Consider the following 23,706-nt stretch of genomic DNA (forward strand, 5'->3'; position numbering starts at 1 on the left):
ATTTCTGTGCAAGACGCGGAACCCACTTTGTTGGATTGCTCCTCGTGCCGTCATGCAAACCTCCGTTCTGGACTCGCCATCCAATTCCGATTATTAAAGTCCGAAAGTCTGCCGGCTTCCTGGCTCTTTGTACGGGAATAAGTTCCAAACGCGCCCCCCCGAGATGTTTGGGACGAAGGGGGGAGACAAAGCCTTTCCTTGTGTATTATGTGTGCTGGAGATCTTACGAAGCGGATAGTAATGTATGTGTGGGAAATAATCTTTACCTTTCTCTTGATAAGTACCTACTATGTACTCATACGCAAATAACTATTGAAATAAATTCTTAATTTCATCCGCGTCTCATCATTCAACAGTGTATCTATCTCGCGGCCCTTGACATTTCCATAACCCCAAAAGGACGCGGCCGTTTGAAAACCTAACAAACTTATCCCGAACAAGGCCGCTAATCTATCACTTATCTGTTCCTCGCAGGCTCACGTCATGTCCCTACAATTTATGGCCTCACCTGAGGTCCTCCGAAATATCATTTTTCAACGTCACCCGCTCATTGGTCCCGGCTATCCCTTCTCAGCCTTGGTCCAATGGTCCCCATATAAATGGCCGGCTCGCTGGGCAGTGGGAGCTGGGCTTGTCGAGCCATGCATTATAAAATATCGCCGAAGGGATTACTCGAGTGGCGTGATGGTGAAACGCGGTTTTTATGCGGAGATTCTTGTTTTTTTGTGGAGTAAAAATTTAGTAAGTTTTATTAAGCTGATAATATTCATTATTGTGTATGGTTTGAACATACGCAAACTTCTACGGCAAATTATTAATTTTATAATAATTTATGTATGCCTACATTAATTCTAGAATCAAGTGGCCATTAAGTCTGACACGATTTATAATTCGTGATCTATCTTGCAGGAAACCGCAGAAGTGTGCTTTGATATATCTATTATACCTACTAGGTATACTAAATAGCTTCATACACACAGGAAAGCACTAAATACGGGCTTATTACAGTAAACTTGTCTAAATTTATGTTTAATGAATCATTATTTAACCATTACGTAGGTACTCTACCTATACCTGTATACAAAATTATAAGTTTATGAATATGATACCGTTGAGGATACATATATTATGTAGTATAGTATATATCCGTGTAGTATAGTGTATGCTATAAGACAAAGTTACTAGACTTCGCTTTCTACTGGCCATTGACAGATTCTTGCTTGCATGGTAGTTGCTACACTTCTAAACCAATAAATAGATCTGTATCAATGTTTAAAAAAAAAACGTAATTTTCATTTCAAACTAACAAAACCATATCGAAATCTAAACCTACCTATTATAAGCGATCCACGTCAATTAGTAAGAAAATCGCTTGGCGCACCGCCGCCCGCCGCAAGCTATAATCAGCGAATTAATCACTGCGTGGATCTGCGATCCTAATCACTATAACAATTACAGCGACAACGACTCGCGACAATAACAATAATTTATGGCGGTTGCAGCATGATTGAAAGCTTCAGTTGAGCTGTTAACTGCTCGTATGTGGGCTGTTATTTACCGGATACATTTACGACTCAATTTAGAAGCGATATCTTCCTGATTTGGAATCGTTTGTTAGAGATGAATGTTAGAATGTGAATGACTCGTAGTAGAATTTAGTGGATTGTGGTTAGTTGGGCTGAATATCTGGCCAGACACGCCACCCATTTAAACAAGAGCAGGTAAGTTTGAAGTTTTCGGTTTAAGACAGCAGTCTGTGGCATTAGTTCGTCGATGCTAAAGCACTGTGTATTACAGTATTAATATAGCAGCTTAGATTAACAATATACAAAAAAGTGGTAGAAGTGGGCTCTTATTTGTCAAGACTCGAGACGTTTCCCACTGACACTCCATATTGTTCGTATTTTGATAATCTAAATACCTACTTACAGCAGCCTTAAAAAAACTTACAGTCCTATTCCCTATATGCTTGGCGCGGCACCTCAGCACGGCGGACTGGCCCACCACGGCCGTCACGTTGCGCGGAGACACGTCGTCGAAGTAGGGCCTCTCCCGCACCTCGCCCCCGCCCCCGCCGCCGCCCCCGCCCGCGCCCGCCAGCGCGCCCAGCCCTGCAACAACAAAAGGGTTTAGGAACAGTTGATTGATGTAGTCGGTAATTGATTTATCGTGAATGTGTCGAGGAAAAATCTGATTGTGTCTTTTTAATGTTAATGATGCGGAGTTTGAGAAAAAGTATTTTGATTATGTAAAAATGGGGAGCAGGTACGATTCTTTTTGAAGTTCAGTGATTCTTGATCAGTAAATTAAAGTGTTAGTGCTGAGGTGGCCAGTGTAGATCTTTTGCTGACTATATAAGAGATATTTGAGAGAGAGAGAGAGAGAGATAGAGCATATAGAGCTATGTTAGAAAGCTCAACCTACTGATGCCTTCGCAGAGATTACGATACTCATTATCAAACACCTTGTCAATCTAAATATGACATAACGTTTTAAGCAAACGCGACGTGCGTATTTGACGCGGCACACTTTAAGCTCAGCATATTTGCTATGTAAATTCATAATTACCATCTTCCGGAGTTTATTCGTCGTTATGAATAATGAATGTTGTGTAGGCAAGTGATTATAATAATGGATTCCTTCCATTACGTTGCGAGCCTGCGGGGACCTGGTGGGGTAGGTCGCCAGCAGGTAATTGACGTGGCGTAGGTTATTATTTAACATAACATACGTGGGTTTAACTTGTGAAAATTATCGAACGCTCGTGCATTTAAATATAAATAGTACCTGCTCAAATATTTATGGATACCTATTAAAATATATCTCTTTATTAATCGCCACGGTAGAACATACATAAATACATACGTATAAATAAGGAATAATAAACAATAGGCGGCCTTCTCGCTAAGAGCGATCTCTTGCAGGCAGCCTTAAAAGAAAAGAAATATATTTAGTCTAACTTTGTTTTTCCTATAAGATACAAAATATGTGAATCCTATTTATAGTGTAGTGCGGCACACTCACTCATAACAACCCGCGGCCACAGCCCTACAACACCGATTGGTTTCATAATAAAATAAACTATAAAATACAGCTTTTTTCCTTCTCTTACTTCTACAAACTAAAACCTTATGAACTTTAACTTTTCTGTCGAAATTACGTCGTCGAAAACGCACTTTTAGGTGCTCTTACAAATATCTATAATTAGTATTTAATACACTAAATGTAAAAGTCGGTATAGGTTGGTAGGTATACAATACACACAATATTATGAAAACAAAACATATTATTAAATTTTCCTACTAGCTGAACTAAAGTAGGTACTTACCAGTACATGAAAATAAATTTCTAAGAAAACTTAAAAAGCTCAACTTGGATAGTTTCATTAGGAGGTATACCTAAGGCTTTACCGGGAATATGTTACAGTTAGTTATCACGTACGAGCTGAATTACCGGCAGTTCACTATAATTTGGCTCAGAAGCTAAAAAGCTATTTAAGTTCTTTCGGGAATTCTGTATGAAAGTAAAGTTTTAATGGAAAAGTATTTATAAAGAACGAAGATCTAATGTTTTATTTATTTATAGGTAGGTACTTTCAAAAGTATATACATAGGTAAAAAATAAGTAAGTATAAGTGACAGCTATTCCCAGAACCGTTACCTTGTTTTCGAGCCAAGTTCGCTTCACATTTTGCACTCCGTGTGAAATTGCATGTCTGTTTGAAATGAGTTAGCACGAACAAATGCAAGTTTCCTCAAAACGCATCTCTTTACTATTTCCATATACCAGGTTACGCTATTATTAAATCTCACAGCCCTCATTTTAATATGCAGCATATTACAATACAACCGTGATATTCGAATCCCTTTTCAGCGAATTCCCTCTGTAGTCCCCTGACTTTACCATGCCTTTTTATTATTCAAACGAAAACAAAAAGACACATTCGATTCTCATATCCGTCATTTGTCACTTTGTGAGCGGGTGAATACGGGGTGAACCCGCGCCGAGCCGCGAACAATACCGCAGTAATACCAGCCGGGGAATAATTGTCGCATTTCAGCATGAGACGGGCGCTGAAAATACACCTGAAACGGGCGAGCACAAAGACTCGCCAAGAATATTCTAAAACGACAAAAAAACGCGGCCACACCTAGGGGACGCAGGCGCTTCGCAAATGACTGCAAATAAGTTTTTAAAATAATAAACATTGCATTACTGCTGCTTATGATATAAAGTTGTAGGTACATGATAATATTCTAGGTACCTGCTTCTGCAATTAATATACCTAAATAGATGAGTATATCTAAAGTATGGTAAACATTTCATATCCTATTTTAAAATAGAACACATAGAAGGCATTAAAGTTGTGTCAGTCAACAATCAGCATATAAATATTTCTATTATACATATATCTTCAAGACTTCGAAACTCTGCTAGGTAAATTCAACAAATTGATTCCGTATGAATTTGTTTGTAACTGTAAACACTTTCCAATTATTAACCTCGCTGACAATACCGGGCACATCGGACCATTATCATAAAATACCATAACGAGTTCTAGAAGCGCGGCTGTTAGGAAGTGGCCGGGTGTATCGCCTCGCTTGGCTTAGAGCGTCTAGAAACAAAGGAAGAGCTCCCCATTCCGATTGCAACTCGCGGCGGGTCGGGCTGCCGAATGGACTGTAAATTTACTGATAGCGCCTCGATATGGTTTAGCAGCAGAGGTGTTCATGCGGAAACGTGTGGAATATATTCATTTGCAGTGGCTGGTAATTGAAATGGAAGTCAGGGGGCGTTGAAGCTCACCAAAGAAGATATTTTGAAGCGCCGCTACGTTGATTACTCTATGTCGTTGTTTTAAACTTAGTGATTGGATGACAGCTCGTTTAGTAAATTTTTTGCCCAGCTAAACCCTCCAGAGCTGGAGGCATACGGTGTTTGTATTTTGCAGCTGATCAATCCTATTTGCGCCTTGCACTTCATTCAGTTATCTATTCTGAAATAAATCGGAACCCGCAAGACTTAAACCCCATGAAAGAAACGATGAAACAATTCAGTGCAACAATAGCCCAGCGGAAGGGTGATCCACGCTGTGTAATCTCTACAAAAATGAGTACTGAAACGGCTATTGCATGTCTACCACAGTACCACTATGGCCAGTTAGGTGATTCTGTACGAAGTTTATTGTAGGTTCATTTATTTAATTAATCATTTACTTCGTGCCCCCTTCCTTACATATTTTTTCAGATACATGTTTTTTTCAGAATCAACACAAACAAAAACACCCTGCAGCTTCACAGTAGTAGGTACTCTTATGGCAAGCCACGTACCGGCACGTTTCCAACAAATAAGTGAGGATGTTTGCGCCGTGTGTTCGTTTCTGTAAACCTCGATTTATCGGCAGCCTCGCGCCTCCGCCAGCATCTGCGAACCACTGTGCATGTGCATGTGCTCAGAGCTTAGATTCTCATGTCACAAACACAGTGGTGCAACCATTATGTAACCGTAAAACTGGATTCATACCAACGAAGGTCAAATAAATGATTTTATTTGAAAGGCGACGCTCGCCATTTTATGGCAAATACATTAAAACGTTACAGTAAAACGACTGGACAAGTCCTCAACTAAAATCTAACGAAGATTAATAAAAATGCGTATTGTATTGAAAGAGATGAATTCCAAACATTAACTAACTACTGAATGCATTAATTATATATTATATAAAAAAATTTCTTAAAGGACCCTCGAAAACGTCGCGCCTGTTTGAGGTCTAAATGTAAAATATGTCAGTTTTGCGATTGTCTTTTAAGGAGTAGAATAGACAGCCAGTGTGTGTGTGCTCAGTGCGGGGAAATAAAGAAACGAAACATGCATTTACACTACTTGTCGCCCTCGTGTATTTGGTGAGACTATTTGTTGTGTGTTGTAAATGAACACACAACAAATTCAAGATACTGAGGTTTTCGTAAATAGGTAGGTACTGCAGTTGGAACTTACTTAGTACCCTTAAATCATCATCACTTATAATCCCGATGGGATTTTATTGATAACTAGGTGTATTCCGTGAGATTTAAGATGTGTGTAGCTAAAAATAACTCAGCAAATCTACAATCAAATTATGTATCATAAACATAAGTAACTTCTTAAATTTTTGATCGTGATTTTCAGGAATAAAACTACTGGATATTGCAGTGCATTTTATCATCAGCAACAGCTTTCAAATAACTCATTTTCGGTTTTATATTGCATTTCACCGCAGGCTATTACAATGAAAAATAAAATAGAACATGCTCAAATAACGTTTTTTTGTTTTAAACCACTACTGTTATTTGAAATCGGTTTAAATACAATTTATTTAAATATATGAAAGTTTTTTTTGGTTGGAATTTGAGCGAGGTCGATGTTATGAATCAATCGACACGAATTTTAAATCTAATAATTTTGAACCACACATCTATTTTGATACATTTAGAAACATTTTCACAATGTCAGGTTAATTGTTTGATAAAATTCATACTGTCTGAAAGATACAGGAAAGTTTCATAGATAATGATAGTATAAGAGTGTGACCGATAGTACAAAGTATCTACAGTTATTGTACCACCTTAGTGTAATATTCATAATTTACCACGATGACTATAATAGGTAATATGACTATTTCCGTTTTGGTAAATTATGAATTGTGTAATACATATTTACTTGCATAAAAAAAAAGATTGATAAACATAATATGAATGTAATTGGAATGATTTATAGCAGAGGCTTAATATGAAACTGTGTGATACAGGCGGTTAGCCTCTTCTACACAAATCTCGCTCCCCAGCCGTCATTGGTGAAGATACGAGCCTCAAATCTTTATACATATAAAGGCGACAGTCACAGGCAGGTGGGCTGAGAGAAAGGCTCCTGGAGGGGCACAAAAGATGCAACCTTCGCCGCGCAAAGAACCTCTCAAAAGAACTCACTTTACCATTGTCATTCCCATTTCGTAGCTTTGGAGTAACCGCGGGAGGCGATCGGGGCCGCGGAACCCGCGGGCTCGCAGAGTAGACAAGCTTTACACAGTACACTGTTGGCAATAAGCCGAGTATTTAGTAATACGCGTGGTACGCTAGCGGACGGTGTAAGCTTTATCTACGGAGATAATAGTTTATATGTGTTACATTACAACCACTACCGGCTACCCGCCTAAGGTTGTCGGTCCAGCGGGCAGGAGGGCGTCCCACGCTGCGTTTGCTTCGTGGTCTCCACTCGAGAAAAAGAAAAACTCGTCTACCCCAAAGGTTATCGGTTCTTCGGCAGATATGACCAGCCCACTGTCACTTCAGCTTGAATATTTTGACAGCTATGTCGGTAACCTAAGCCCTCTGACGGATAACCTTATTTCTGATACTATCCATCAGAGAAACCCCAAGCATAGCTCTCTCCATAGCACGCTGAGCGACTTTAAATTCAATTTTTGTGTAATCATGCTTTATGGCTTTACCAATAATTTTATGTTTACCTATTGTCTATGCTGTACAAAGAAAATTATCAAATCATTTTACTTTATTAAGATGTGGCGTACTCACCACACACAAATATATTTATCATTATATTTAATTATTTACCTATTACAAATATTTACACTTACACTATACAAAATAAGAAATAAAATTATAATCTAAAAATATATATTTTTATACCTACACCTATATTATTATATTATACAAAACATTATCTATTTATATCATAATTACCTACACACAAACACACGACAAAATTATAACACCTTATTTTGTTGTCAGTGGTTAAAAATGTGATACACACTTTGCCGTCTTTATTATGCGCTTACCCGCGAATTCTGTGCGCGCGAGCAAGCGCGCATCAGTCGCCAGTCGTGATCAACAACTCCGCGGCTATAACATTATTCGTTTGCGCTCTCGCCTGTTACGCGAATATCAACCGTATGCCTTTGTGATAAGGACTATTGACTGTTCGTGTTTCGTGTATCTTGTGTAAAACTGTTCGCTAACTTATCTAAAAACTATTCGTGTTCTTTCTTCTTTCACTCCTTCTATTCTATCTTTCTATATTTTCTGTGTGTGTTAGTGTGACGTTAATAAACTGTACATATTATTTTGAGTTATGACTTTTTATTTATATCGTCGCACCTCAACATACCTAAAAATATATTTCCGCGTTTCCCGTGGCCGCGCGCGGCTCACACATGAGGCTTCGTCTTTAAAGCAGGCTGCGTTCCTATTTCCGGTTCGACGGGCGTGACGTCACGGCGCAAACGGAGCGAGCTGCAGAGCGCATAGTACGTGCGCTGTCTCTGTCTCAGTGATTGCTGACGAGTGGTGTTGGATAGAGACGGAGGATTGAGTGGATGAATACGAATTACCAAAACTATAAGGTGTATAAAATTTATTAATAAGTAGGCACTGAGATTAAGTAAAGGAATCAACCGCAGATGTGCAGGGAAGGGCATAGCATTATAGTTGGTTGACAAATAATATATAATTATAAGATCTACTCTATCAATGATTGTGACTGAACCGTACAACCTGGTGGTACGGTTCCCTCACATTCTTTGACAAAAGATTTGGCAGTGAAAAGACCCCTCATCATCATCATCATCATCAATAGCCATATAAAATTAACTGGTGAATAATTCTCATACTGTCGCGTAGAGAGTGTGTGAACTACTGTGAACATAAGTAGATTTTACTTATAATTATTCCAGTATCCTAAAAGTAGTCCAACTTTGTGAACAGGGACAAACATACGCGTAGAAAATAGATTAAAAATAAAGTTGAAAACAAAAGCAACATTTTCCAAAACGGGTTACCACCGCGTCCGCCCGCCTATAAATAATAAACTAAGTTGAAACCTCAAAAACTGGGTAACTTTTAAGGGAAACAAGGTAACATGATGGGAGGGCAAAATGAATTTTAACTACGACAGCTGTTGCTTGGTACCGGGGTCTAGCGATACCGGAGCCGCGTGGTACAGATGTGGTTGCTTATAGTTATGTAATCATGGCATTTATTCAATTAAACTTATGTTTTACATAATGTAACATGTAATACATACCATAAAAAACGTATTTTACTTTACGGTATAGGTAGATAGGAGACAGAGGTGCATCTACACTAATTGTATATACATACGTAAACTATACCTAAGATGAGATAAATATTGATGCGATAAGAGCTGAGAAAACGTCCTCCTCGAGACTAGTCATGCCTACTGGTACTGGGTATCATACCATTTATCTGATGCGTTAACACCAATCTTAAAGTATTATAAAATTCATGGAATATCATTACAAGTACACTTTACATAATTTTTAATGAACGCGTCCAATGAATCATACTTTAAATTCGGCTTTATAAAGTGTTTAGTGCTGCTCGCGAATTAATTTAAATACATTAATAAATTAAAAGTGACCGTTTCCAGTAAGCGATAAGAGTGATATTCGCCTGTTTGTTTTTCATTTAAAAGGACAGAGCGGCTTTTTGCATACTAATGGGAGTGGCTGTTGGAATATTTTGTTTTCTTTGAGTGTTTTGTTTTATTTAAGCATCGACTGGAGCTAATGTGCCGGAAATCGTTTTATCTCTACCTCGTACCAGTAAAGAGATAAAAAATACAGATTATACCGTTATTTAAAAAATTAACACTACCGTAAATCTAATAAACTCTGTGTAAAAAGTATCAAGAGTGGATCAATAAAACACAAAATGTTTGTTATTCATCCAAATTTATTTTATTACCTTCAAAGTACGCTCTTTCAGAATCGATACACATATGTCAACCAATTATCCAATCATCACAAAAAAATATACGCTGTTTCCAGAGTTGTACTCGGGGCGATTTTTCCTTATCGGCTAGGATTTCGCTCAATTTGTTCATGTTAAATAACAGACACTGGGTTATACCTGCCAGCCCAGAGACGTTAGATAGAGTTGGTGACGATACTTTAAGGTTTCAATAGAATGGAATTTAGTATATAGGTACTTAAAAATATTTTCACGTACTAGGAATATAGTGCACAATAGAATCCGAATGTAGAATAGGCACCTTCAAATAGCAAAATATACCTAATAATTTATAAAAAGTCATAAAGAAAAATCGGATAACCATACTAAAGCTTTTACGCCATTATTTATTTCTACGCTGTGTTAATAAAGAGTATGAAAGGAAGTGGCGAATATTAATACTATTACCCAACAACTTTCAGTTTAAAAAGGTGGTAATTAAACATTCACCACCTATTATTAATGTTTCAAGTAACCTTCAGTTTCGTTCGACTGAACGAATAATTGGAATTATGCTCAATAGGTAAGTAAGCATAAACGAAGTGAAAGAGAAGGTCATTTCCAAAAGTCTTTAAAAAATCTTTCTTAGCAACACCTATTAAAAGTAAATAATACATAGTAATAGTAATATCCCTATCTATGTGATGATGATGATGATAGTAATTTTATGTATGTATTTATGTTTGTTTTTATGTATGTATGTAATGTATTTATTTAGGTATCATGTGTATATTTATATTGTATAGATAGTTATATATTAAGATATTAATATTTCGGTTAAGTACTCAATATAAACCATCTTCTTTCTTCAAAGCCATAAGCACTACCAATCACTTTTTCAACATCACCAAAGGTTAACTGGTAGAAAATGCTGCTAGCATTAAGTTCGCCTTTGTACCAATTTACTTTGTGCAATAAAGAATTTAATAATAATAATAGTACCTTATTAAAATTTCAGTGCTTTTTCAAAGAGTAATTTATTTCAGAATATGCTATGCAATCAAATGCTGCAATGACGACTAAACCACTGCACGACTAGACATAAACCAATGGCAAGTGATGTACAATAAAGAAGTAGCCTTTTAATTAGTACCTAAATGAATAAAATCTTTTGAAAACTCCCATACAAAGTGGAGCCCTCTACCCAGTACTAATTACGTGCCAATAGCTAGCGTGAGATAATGCCGCACGACATCGTTTGTCAAAATAAATTCCGCTATTTATTGTGTTACATTTAATTTACACACCGGATACCGGAATTGAAATTTTATTTATTGCTTGATAAAACTATAATTTACTCGAAAATTCCATTTGTTCTTGTTATTATAAGGTATAATTTAATTATGTTAAAATTTATAGCGTTAGCAAGAATTGTGTTTTTATCTTTGAAGATCTATTTCGCTTCACTATGTGTGAGTATTTAGCTGTAAGGGTTGTATTTTTATATTACAATTTGTATTTATATCTGCCAACAAAGTAAGTTATAGGGCTTGTGAACAAACTGTGTGCATCGGCTATACTTAAAACAAATTATCAAAAAACATTATTTTTTTCATTAAATAAATAAATTGGTAAGTTTCGCAATACCAGGAAGAAAACAATAATAACATGATTTTATATTCACTGACATGAATGTCCGAATTATATTAAATGTCAAAGAAAATAATTATAAACACCATGAATAAAAAAATAATAGATTAAAATAATAAGTACACATATTTTTTGCTAAAATCTGATTTACTAAATAGTAGAATTGACACCTGCTACTATAAAGAACAACGTGGTAACAGGCGCTGCTAAGACATAGCACGCGATTTACAAAGAAATAGGTTATTTATGGCGTTAACCCCTGTAGGTTTATCTTGTTTTTTTCTTTACTAAATTTACTGGCGTTGTTTTGGAACCATTAAGTTAATTTTTAGTATTATGATGTTTCTGCTAAAACTTTAAAGACACTCAATTTTAAAGCTAACAAATGTAGAGAAGTTTTATAAAATAATTTGTATTTTTTTTTGCTACATAAATTTCAAAGAAATGAGGTATTATTATCATTAGATCTATTCTGCAACTAAATTCATCAAAAAGTTATTGGTAGATCTGAAACAATGTCAAAGAGTGGCTTTATCAAAAATATTTTAAGTCTGACATTGATCCGAGCCATAGAACAACGCGGACTCGGGTGTACCCTCTACTCAATGATCCGAGCATCCGATTAATTTATTGCAGTATCACTGACAACTATACAACCTCATACTCGTATCAAACATCGCCCATCTCTTTCATACGCCAAGTAAAAGACAGAGAAGCGGACAGCAAGTCTAGTTTATTACTTTCATTCGCCTTCGCTAGTGTAGAGTCTAGGGCATTCAGGGAAAACGCAATTTTGTCGGAAATAGGCCACATTTGTAGGTCTCGTGCGGGAAGCGGTCTGAAATCAATGACCTGGGAATGTTTGCGGTTCGAATTGAAATTGTATGTAAAGAGCATTTGCTAAGTAGGAATCTTAGAAGAAAACTTAATTATAAATCGTTGATAAGGCTAGGTCTTGAGAAAATATGTACCTACAAATTTTGGTAGTGAAAATCCTTGGCTAAACTAAGTATGTCGACTATTTAGGTAACATACCCAGTACGCGCCAGACAAGGAGTTTCCGAGACCGATGAGTGGGTGTGAAGTAACTGATGAACGAGGAGGAAGCGAAGGAAGAGTGTCCATTTAGTACAGTCTCTGCCCAACTAACCCTCTGAGACAGGCGTGAGCATAATACACTCACGGGCAATGAAACGGTTCCACTGAGAAAAACACCAAATGATTACTTAACGGAAAAGGCTAGCTTATTAACGCTTTCTGTAACCTTAAAGTACATTTAATAGAGCATCATGATATTACCAACTAGAAACAAAAATATTTTGTTGAAATTTTAAATTAAATCTTTGAAAAAATAGGGGTTGTTTGGAGTCAGAATTTTGTGAGTGGAACTTTTTCATTGCCCGTGAATGTAATATATGTATGTATGAGTTGTTATAGTAAAAAACAACACTCACACAAACGAAAAAAAAACAGTATTTTGTCTGTCGATATTCATGTCACACGCAGCGATGGTGGCGGGTATTTCATAAATAGACGGGATAGTATCAAACACAGAAACAAACCCTTATCATGTTCTCCAAAACTATTACTTTAACTAGTTTTTTTTTACAAATACCTATTTTGTTTCACTCTCAATAGAAGGTAGATTGTTGTTCATCAATCAATTATTGCTTAAAAAGATTGAAAGCAATTTTCAGTAAGGATAAAAAGAAGTATTTTGAGGCAATTTCTCACTTACTTCCAGAGCATTATAAAAAACATAATAAGGATATAAAATATATAAGACGGATACTCAATTTTATATAAAAGTCTATGTTATACAATACAATACAATACAATACAATACAATACTCTTTATTTGCACCAAAATAGAACAACATACAAAATAAAGACTTAAAAATAAAACAGTACAAAAAGGCGGCCTTATTGCTTATAGCAATCTCTACCAGACAACCTTTGGATGGAAGAGAGTTATAATTTTTTTTTTATATCGTTTAGTAAATGTTTTACGATTGTGAATTCTGCTTCTATTCGGGGTTGGGACGTGACAAACATTCTGAGCGCTTACAAGTTCCGTTATATTCATTGGATTGAAAACTCAAAAACAATCGCTGTATTCATTGCATGCTATCGTTTGTTTTTTTTGTTGTTATAATATTATGTATTTATGTCAGGAACAGACACAACATCTAGTTATAGGAACAAACACACGTATACACAATTTTATTGCTCTTGTAAACAAGAGTTATTTTCTTGCAATTTTTAACCAAGACTTGAAAGTGCTCGTATGCCGGCGGCGCAGGCACAGAGTTAAGATTAACTAGACAATTCCCATTCCACAGCCGACGGCTGCAGTAACACACGACTTTCTCACTAAATTTGTGAACTATGCCATAAAACTAGAACTGACATAACTTGCCCGTGTCACTTTGTAGCCGTTTCGTAGCAAAGTGCTACGCCGTAGCTGCGTAGCAACGAGCTACGTCGTAGCCGCGTAGCACTAGGGTACGTAGTACTGGGCGTAGCGATGTATGGAGTATATTAGTCTCAGTAAAACGATATCAAATGATGGCAAAACTGTTACTTTTACTGTAGTTTTTACACATAATTATACAATTATGATTGTACTCTTTGCAATGCAGCTTAATATTAAGAAAACATACACATACTCTACACCCTTAGCTTTTTACTAGAGAAAAAATATGAAACCGAACCAATAAGATTTTTGAGCAGCACCTAAGTTCATGCTTAAATTGGAATCTGGACCAATTTATACTGTACGAAGCTAATTTGATTTGTTCATTGGTTTGATGGCTATAATTATTATACTATAATTTTATTTGTGATAATTACATTAAAATTTCCGAGCTTTGTCAATTAGTCTCGTTAATTAATTAATCATAATTAAACAAATAGAGCTAGTTTGCTGATTGTTTGTTTATATTTACATTATAATTCATTTATTATCACCCAGTTACCAATCTCGGTGTTCGACACACGCTGACGAGCTACCGACATGCTGCAAACAGACCCTCTAACGCTAAGTAAATAAATAATAACCCCCAAATTCATAGAGCTTTTTGATACTTTACAATAGGTTTAACATTGAAGTTGTGTTATACGAATTTCAACTTTTTGACTGACGTAAAAAAATCGAAACTCGCGTGTTTAAAAGACAATTTTAAGCTTGTTGTAAATTTACAATACGGTCTATGAATTTGAGGGTCACGGAACTCTCTGAGACAACTCACTCGATTAAAACCCGGGACTATTACAAAGCACTTACATCACATTTACGCAATGATTTCGTACAATGCGATCCATTTTCCTTCGCACACAATTTATGTACCAAGTAAAGTCATAAAGCTAACTCAGTGTTGTTCACTCGAGAGTTTTTATGACCAGCAGAGATCATTGTTATGACTTTTACGATTGATTCTCCTCATGGAGAGAGCTCAGCTTTATTGCCTATTAAAATATGAACGATCACGGGAAATTGGCGTATTAAAATATTTGTAATAGGTAATTTATTTTAAGAGACGTTATGAGCAGTGTTAGAAAGAAAGATATAAGGGTGCTCTCTCTTTATTTGTTAGCCAACTGACCAATTCAGTTGAGTAGTTTTAATCTACAATGAATTACACGGTGCACGGATAAGGTATATAGGTAACTAATTATAGTATCAAGAATAGCCTTTAGCTTACACGAAATGATACACTTGTGTGGATAAAGTGAACGTGTGAATGGACAATAACAGGCTTTCCCTCCAATGACTGTTAACAAAAAACAACAATACCATCAATAAATTAGGTCGTTAGCACCCTCTTAATAAGGCGACTCGTGGAACCATTTACGCGGGAAAAAAACATGGACAAAAGCCTATCTAAATAGGCAATAAACCCACTAAATAGTTTTTTTATCGTATAATTTTATCACAAGAGGAAAACGCTTCGAAACGTTCATTTGTCACTCGCTCCGACGCTCAAGAACAGCCCCCTCGCCGTAAATAACTATTCCACACTCTTCGATATTGGAGCTTAATGCTTCGTAATAAAATGCATTTTTGATTACTCTTCGTTCCGTAGACATGGCCTTCTTTTTGATCGCGATGAATAGATGTTTTATTTGGAGCGTTAATAATGTACTTGAAATGATGGATGCAATTTTTGAGAAAGTCTATTATTATTATTATTAGAGTGCAGTATTTTCCGCACCAATGCACGTAAATAATATAATGATTATTGAGTTTGGGAGACTAGAATAGGCGACCCCTCTTTCAGTTCACTAAATAATAAAATAATTATGTATAGGCTTATTCTAATTCCTTAAAGACTTTTAGTTTCTAGAAATAATATGTATTTAGTTCTTAATTTTTTTAAGTTTTTAAGTAGGTATCTAATAAATTTTATACATTGTTAAATTTTTTATAATATTTTAAACCATTCCTTGAATATATAATTACTTTAAACATCACAGACTATTTTTTTCCTACACCAGCATTGTTATCATATACTACTACAATTCAAACTATATTTACCTACATTTCCTACGAAATAATAGGTATATCGTGCCGGTACGTGTAAGGCAGCATTATGGAACTCCACTAAACAAGCGATGGACGTTTAAGGATGCAACAAACTGTTAAAAACCCGTTTCAAAGTTAACCGTTGTCTGATTCTACATACTTACTAGTCTATTTGAACCGATGCGGGAATGGAAGTGTCGAAATCACAAATTTTCTACTGCCACTACGGAAATACGTACCACATTTAGTGAGTCAAAAGGGCCTTTTAAGTATAAGTTAATTAGGAGCCATTAGCTCTAAATGGGTCGCCACTTATCGGTACATCTGAGGGCGGATTAGTCCTTCACTGGAAGTGTTCCCATTTGAATATGGGTTTTATTAATTTTCAACGTGATCTTTAGTAGGTACCTGCATTGTTTCATAAAAGGGGTACAGTACATACCTAAGACTAAATAGCACCACTGTAGTATTAGGTATTTATCCCACTGACTCCGAGATTTATATTTTGTAAAATTCCTAATATAATTATGAAAAACATTTGTCTTTGTTATGTTTTACTCGATGTTTCGCTGAGCCTGCTAAACTTGTCGGTTCAATAGGCCGTAGGGCGTCTAACGTTGGTGGTATAAGGTTATCAGTTATTATTACCGGCCCAGCAAGGAAAACAGTCTAACAATAATGGTGCTTCAAACTTAAATCGCCGACTGGGTTTAATCTGCAAGTCAAGTGAGTCCAATATTGTAAGTTGATGTCTAAATAACCAGCGGCGTTGTCGAGGCGATTAATGAGTAAAGGGGGCAAGCACTTTGTACCATAATGACTAAGGAGTCAATGTACCTACTCATATAGCAATATGTAGGGCTTTAGCACATACTGTGTAATCAAGCAAAATTCAGATTGAAAACCAAATCGCTAAAAGGTTTTGTTTGCTGTTCGTCTTTTCCACATTTTGTCTCTAATAATCTAAGGTATGACCCTAACAGAACAGTATCGCCCTGATCAAATAAACTGATTATGTTGTGCCTCATGTCACGGCAAACTGCCCGCGATAGCAGGTTTATTTGAAAAACAACTTTGGTTTTTGAAAACAACCATACATAAAAAGAGTTCTAAACCTGGTTATTATTTTATGCAGTAATTTAATGAATCCATGTTTTATTGGAATCGGTTAAGACTTCAGACGATTAAAAGTTCTCGGCGGCTTCCACTTAACCGTAGCTAGGTCAATCAAAGTTGTACCATGGTGGGTTTAAATTAAATTATTTCTACACTTTAAATATTTGTATATAGTTTTTATATCTCATTTGAACCAAATCATGTAAGTTGTTGGTGATTTCCGAGAAATCGTTCATTAATTGGAACACAGGCCAGAAACATAAATATTGATTTCAACGTAATTTTAAACAGACATATTTAAAGCAAAAAATATGATGTTTAGGGCCTCGGTAATTATATTTTAGACAGTAGGTATGTATCTTATCAAATAGTGTAGCCATTATCCAGATATTGTGAAACAGGCCCTTAATTATTATTTTTTGCTTTAACATTATGTTCAAAACATTTGCCCGTCCTCGAGTTCAGCCGCTGAATCTTACACAGTGAAGCCGCAAGAATGATCAGCGCAAGAACACTAAACGAAAACTCCACCCCCACTCTGCGATGTAAGCTGCTGGCTGCAAAATTTACGTATATTTTTACGACTGGAATTTGGAAGAGAACTAATTTGCTCGCGGCAAATTGCTTATTATGCTCATTGAGACGTGATTCGGACCCGGATAATCGCGTTTTTGCACTTCCCATCATCTTTTGTATGAATTAGTTTTGTAACTATGCTATTTTCGTCTCGTAGTAGGTAGGTGTATTTAACATGGCACGACAGAGCTCCGGTAGCAACAAAATTACTAAACAGCACGTCAGACCCCTTTTATCTGACTATAGAAAATCAGCTTTATCAATATCAATGAATTATTAGAACTATGATGCTATACTTCGTAATAAGTACCTCCATATAAAATTGACTGCACATATACCACTAGGTAAGCTTATAAAAAATATTCCAATTTTATTCTAAACTTTCCCCCGTTTTACAAATTTAAATATACATAAGACACTTCATTAAAAGACGAAACGTACATTATACGTATATTCTACAGACTCGTAGCAATAGTCCAACATAATTAGGGCCAATTCTCAACACAAAACGTTCATAAGGTTGGAAATAGCTCAAATTATTTCAGTTTCAGTGTGCAGGAGACGGGCGGTGGTCTAAAGAACAAATGTGTTGGTTCCCCACTGAAGCCATTCAATTTGTAGCGAGCCCCCGCCATCGCTCAGCCGCGCCGAGGCAGATCCACCGAGCAGATTATCTCAGTACATCTTGATGTGCATACTGCGTGTTCTTACTGAACTTGACATGATATTTTTCTAGTCTGCGCAGGAGACGGAGGAAGGTTAGTTTTTCGTAGTTTTATTTGTAGATGCAATAGACGAAATATTATTATCAATTGAAGTTCAAATACAACTCAAGGTTTTCTTAACTAAACACTATCCTATAATTAAATCTAGACGAGAGTCAAAGGTGCGTTACAATTTGCGTTAACAATAGTTTATTCATAACAGTTTGCCGTAACTTCGAAACGTGTTGAAGCGATCAAATAGCCATTAGTCAGCCGACAAATGATCGTTAAAAGTGAATTTGCTTCGAAATTCCATAATTTTCTTTGTGGAAAATTAGGGGAGGGTCGCGGCTGATGTGATGGCGTTTATAAAATAATATGTCTTTGAACAGTTGGTGTTAGTACTTTTATAACACTTTTAAATTATTTGAGGGTACACCCGATTCCGCGAGGTTCTATGGTTTTATGTGTGCTTTGTTGGTAGGTTACTGTCGTAAAAAATATGAGAAATAATTTATTTAATAAATAAAAATAATTGCGAAGATATTTTTCGATTTTGTTTAACAAACGCTTATAGTTTCAGGCTCTCGTGTTTCTGAAAAATAAATCATACCACGAATAAAGTCGGAATAACGTCAGAATAATCTTTTAACAAGCGTATTAATGTATGCAGCCGTCGTAAACCTGTCGGCGTCAAGTACCAACCCGCGGTGTTCACATAAAAAATGTTTATTTAGCATTCATTTTATCGTTTTTATTACTTTATGAACACTTTATATACTTATTTTAGAATATCATTACAGCTTAGTAAAGAGAGTCGAGAGCCATAGATGAAGAAGTTTTTGAACCCTTACATTTATGATAGAGCTTAGCCTAACCTAAATTATTATTACATATTATGATCATAAAGAAAAGTATCTATAATCTTTGAACTGAATGCTCGCAATTTCATAACTCTAATAACGTTATCACCAAACGTACAACCCACAAGTCACACGGCAAATAAACTCCCGTTCATAACTTACCTACGTGTTCCCCGATATATATCTGCGGCTGTATCGATACTATACATAATGTACATACAAACCTATGTACAGCATTTATCACTCCCGGTGCCGTGTTGCAAAATGCCCTGAGGAGGTCCGCCATATACTTTCACATCGGCGAATAACATCGCGGCAAAATGTTCTGTGTCGAAGTAAAATGTACTTAGGTTGTTTTGCTGTTATAATGGTTATGTGGTGTAAATTTTTGTTTCATTACTTTTTTTATTTTAAGTCTTATTAGGTACCTATATCTAGTTATTTTGAAAATAATATTATAGATAATTTAAGATGGCAATGTTTTTGTCCAAAGAACTGTATAAAATATTAGTATGTTGATTGAAAGGAAGCGATTGCCCTTTAGCAGGCTCTACTAAATATCGTAGGATCCGTAGTAGGAATAGGAACCATTAATCCCGGCATCCCGGCTGATTGGATCACTGATTTATATCACGGAAATACAGCGGCTATTAGCCCTATAACTTATACATAAATGAAGACAATTTTAAAGATTCCTAGAAGACTTATGTTCAAGTATAGGTACATGTTGGAAGAAGTTCCTAGAAGACTTATGTACAAGTATAGGTACATGTTGGTTAAAAAATATGCTATGGCTTTAGTCAGGTTAGCGTCATCGTCAGTCGCTGGCCGCTTGATGTAACCAACGTATACAAGGAGTATAAAGTTGATACCTACGCCACTAAAGGAGAGGAGGAAATACAAATTATACCTATTGAAATATTGTAATTTTTTATTTGATAGATTTGTAACTAAGTTTATCAGTCAGTACCGATATAGACAGATTGTACCGATATTGTGATGCGTGGCGTTGCACTTAAAATGAAACTAATAGTAATAACACAGTCATCTCTTTTTAAGCCGCGGGATAAAAATAGCGGTTGATACTGTTACGAGTATTGTGGAACTAAACAATTTGTGTGACGAACGCAATTTCCACAGTAAAGGCCAATGTCCAAAGTTCGAAGGAACCAGCCATAACAGCAAGGTTTATGGACAATAAACTAACGCGAAATAATATCCACACTGAAATACAAGAAACGAGCGAATCGTTGTTTTTGTGTTTAAGAAACAAATTGAAATGGTCTCTTGTGAAAACTTTGATATGTAATAACCTTATTCTCCATCTTTATAATACGACTTAAGAGTTTAAATGACCACTTCAGCTACTCTTGCGGTTTACGTATATATTATTCAACTGCATGTTCTTTAAACTCACTTCACTTATTATGAATAAGTATGGTAATAGTAATCCTACTTATGCCTCGTATTACGAGTATAGTAAAACTCTTACACAGAAAAATGGCTGTCCTTTGGTGTGTAAGATTCTCACACTATATACTCATTATATAAATGCCTGCATATTCTGCTACATGTGTTCTGAAAAAAATACCTGTTAATACAATTCAAATTGAAATTTGCGCTAACAGAGCTGACACAACTATAACAGTATGAAAGAATACTTAGTGGGTCATTTGCAAGCGTTCACCCACTAAATAATAAAAACTAATCCTACAAATAACGGAACATACAAGAACGAATAAAAAAGAGCCATAATCGGGTGTAATGTGGCCATAATTCGGTCCAGGCCGGGACAATGGCCACTCGCGGAGTTCGCCTCGCGGACATTACGCGCTCACTGCCCAACTTTAGATGTTAACATTTTATTGTTTGCGTTTATAGACTGAGTTTACGCGAAATTATTGTCACTGTATTCCTATAGTGAAGGTCGAACGGTTACTGTAATTTGTTTGCGAGAAAACGGAATAACAGAATTGTATTTTGTGCAATTTTATTAGATGATCCAAATTTGTGATGTCAAGTTGGGACTGCGAACGTTTTGTCTACAAAATATAAGGGTTATAGCGCGGGCGCTCTTGGCAATATTTTTTTGCACATTGTTAAAATTGGTTAGTGGAGTATGCATGGTATTCAATTAAGTACATTATTAAAGAGTGCTTAAATATATTCACTATACCTTTGTACGTGCCTTTCTTGTATTTCAGGCTACCTGATACCGGTGGGCGAGCACCACCGGTATCGGTAGACAATAGTAGATATCTCGTAGGTTACAACTGGGAAACCGTCTCATTGTAACAATAATATAATTCAAAAACCGCCCGCGCTGAACATAATAACCCTAATTCCTGCGAAGCGAAAGAAAGGAAAAAATATAGCCTCGATGACATAATTCCAATGGAATAAAGCACAGATGGTGAGAGGGGCTGCTGAGGACAGGCGAAGAGACTCAGAGAGAGGCGAAGAGTTGGAGAGAGAGGCAGAGAGAGACAAGTCTGCATAATGAACAGCAAATACGGTCCTGTCCTATTAAAAGTTGCCCAAGATTATCAGCATTAGCCGGAGGGAATTTAACTTTATCGTAATAACTCGCCACATTTTTCGTCTGTGATACTTATTTTTTAGGTTCCGTGAAATTGAAGGGGAAACGATGTTAATTATGACTATGACCTCCTTACGCTTTTTCGTTGGAGTTCCGTCGAATATCCAGGATCGTTTGGTTTTTGTTTTTAATAGGACTTTTAATATCGAATAAAATTATAGAGTGGTAATTTCAAAGTGGTTGTGTATGAGTAGATATATATTTCAGGATTAATCATTGTCTAGGTGCACTAGTGCTCCTTACACATATTATGGGTACATCCGGAGCATCCTGAGCAACAACTGCCAAAGAATATGACTGACTTTAGATAAGGCTAGTTCTTCTTAATATTTGTGAACGACATATGCAACACAGAACTGGTATAAGTTATCCAACAAGCTGAATGGTTTTAGCTAAAGCTATGTATGGTTTTAGCCGGAATGGCGTCAGCAGGTCCACATTAGAGACGTATGAAATAAGCACGAGAAAGGCCTATGCCCAACAGTGGGACACAGTTATAGTTACATAAAACATATATTTTCTGTAAATGAACGCTACAGAAATACAACGCCTTACGGGGTAATGCAGATGTCACGGAGGCCACTAAAATATGGGAGATCAGTACAGCCATACTACTCTTCGGTCGACCTTTTCTCTTCGATGGGTCTTATGTAAGGATAAAGATTCACTTCATGTGACCCTGACCATGAGGAAAAAATATGATGATATAACTATTTTTATGCTCAAGCATAAAATGAAATACATGTTATCAATAGAGATAAGCAGACTAGAGCGCAATGAAGCAAATCCCGTGCTCGCTATACAGGTAATTCACAAATTCAATGCAGCCACTTTGTTCATAGGTATTCAGCATTCTAGCTCGCAACTGAAATTGCTAGATATTTTCCATCCAGACCCATCTGGGATGCGCTGTGAGCGAGCTTAACCAGATTTGAGTTCCGTCTTCGAAGCATTTCCGGGGCTCACGGCTTTTCTTTAATATTAGAGTGAGTTTGTTTACTCGGCCGTTGCTGCTCTGAAATCCGTTTTAACCCTTCATAAGTAGAGAAGCCAAGTTCGAGACGCCAGACTTTGTTCCGAGGAAATGCGCTGCAACGTGTTTTGTCGGAGTTTGTATTAGGTCAGTGTTTTATTTCATTGTTGATGATAAAAGTTTTTTGTTTATGGTTTAACTATGCATTGGCATATTATTTATAATTTAATTTTAAGTTTAAAGGCGTTAAATTACTTCAAAAAGGTACACTTGTCCAAAATTAATAATGCACATGCAGATCTTCACACCCGAATCATTAAATCGTAAGAGCCTTAAAAAAATACTTATATTTTGCATCTTGTTCGAAAGATATAGGAGTCAATATCATGTGTCACATAATCGAAAACCACCGATCTGTCAAAGATTTCTTTGCGCATTATCAATTTTGGAGCACTGTACTTCACTGATTAAAAAAAATACACTCACGCCTTGTACTAATGTACTCCCTTGCGGGGTAGGCAGAGGTGCAGGTCCACTGATTATTAACTATTAAATGCTATTAATGCATGTAGATCAGTGTTAGTAATAGGAAACAATATTTTCGGTAAAGAGATTAAATCAATTCATTGGTAAAAGGTACCCTATTCCGTCCCCCATACATCTTATCAGCACAAAACGAATAGGCGAGAACTATCGCCCCATAAATAAAGTTAAACTGCAATCTCTATAAAAACGACGATTTACCTCGAATAGACGAAATACGAGAAAATGTAAACATAAATAACAGTGTTAGGAATATATACGAGTAGCGGCCGAAATACTGACAACACTTTACTTAATGGTGAAAATATAGGGGACTTATGTTGTAGCTGCGGTTATCGGATACATTGCTAATAATAATATGAGTCTCTGTGCCGTTTCCTTTCCACGATTCGCATTTAGCAACTGATTCTG

The 23,706-nt window shown here is 36.3% G+C and overlaps 1 protein-coding gene across 1 annotated transcript in view; it reads right to left on the reverse strand.

Moving 5' to 3' along the window:
• Nucleotides 1-23,706, reverse strand: part of LOC105389045 (protein sidekick-1) — a 103,267-nt gene that overhangs the window by 16,816 nt on the left and 62,745 nt on the right. The window contains exon 2 of the mRNA XM_038115794.2: nt 1,951-2,111. Within this exon, the coding sequence (XP_037971722.2) occupies nt 1,951-2,111 (161 nt within the window). The remainder of the gene's footprint in view (nt 1-1,950; nt 2,112-23,706) is intronic.

Source organism: Plutella xylostella, chromosome 21 (genome assembly GCF_932276165.1).
Source record: "Plutella xylostella chromosome 21, ilPluXylo3.1, whole genome shotgun sequence".
In the NCBI taxonomy this organism is placed as follows: Eukaryota; Metazoa; Arthropoda; class Insecta; order Lepidoptera; family Plutellidae; genus Plutella; species Plutella xylostella.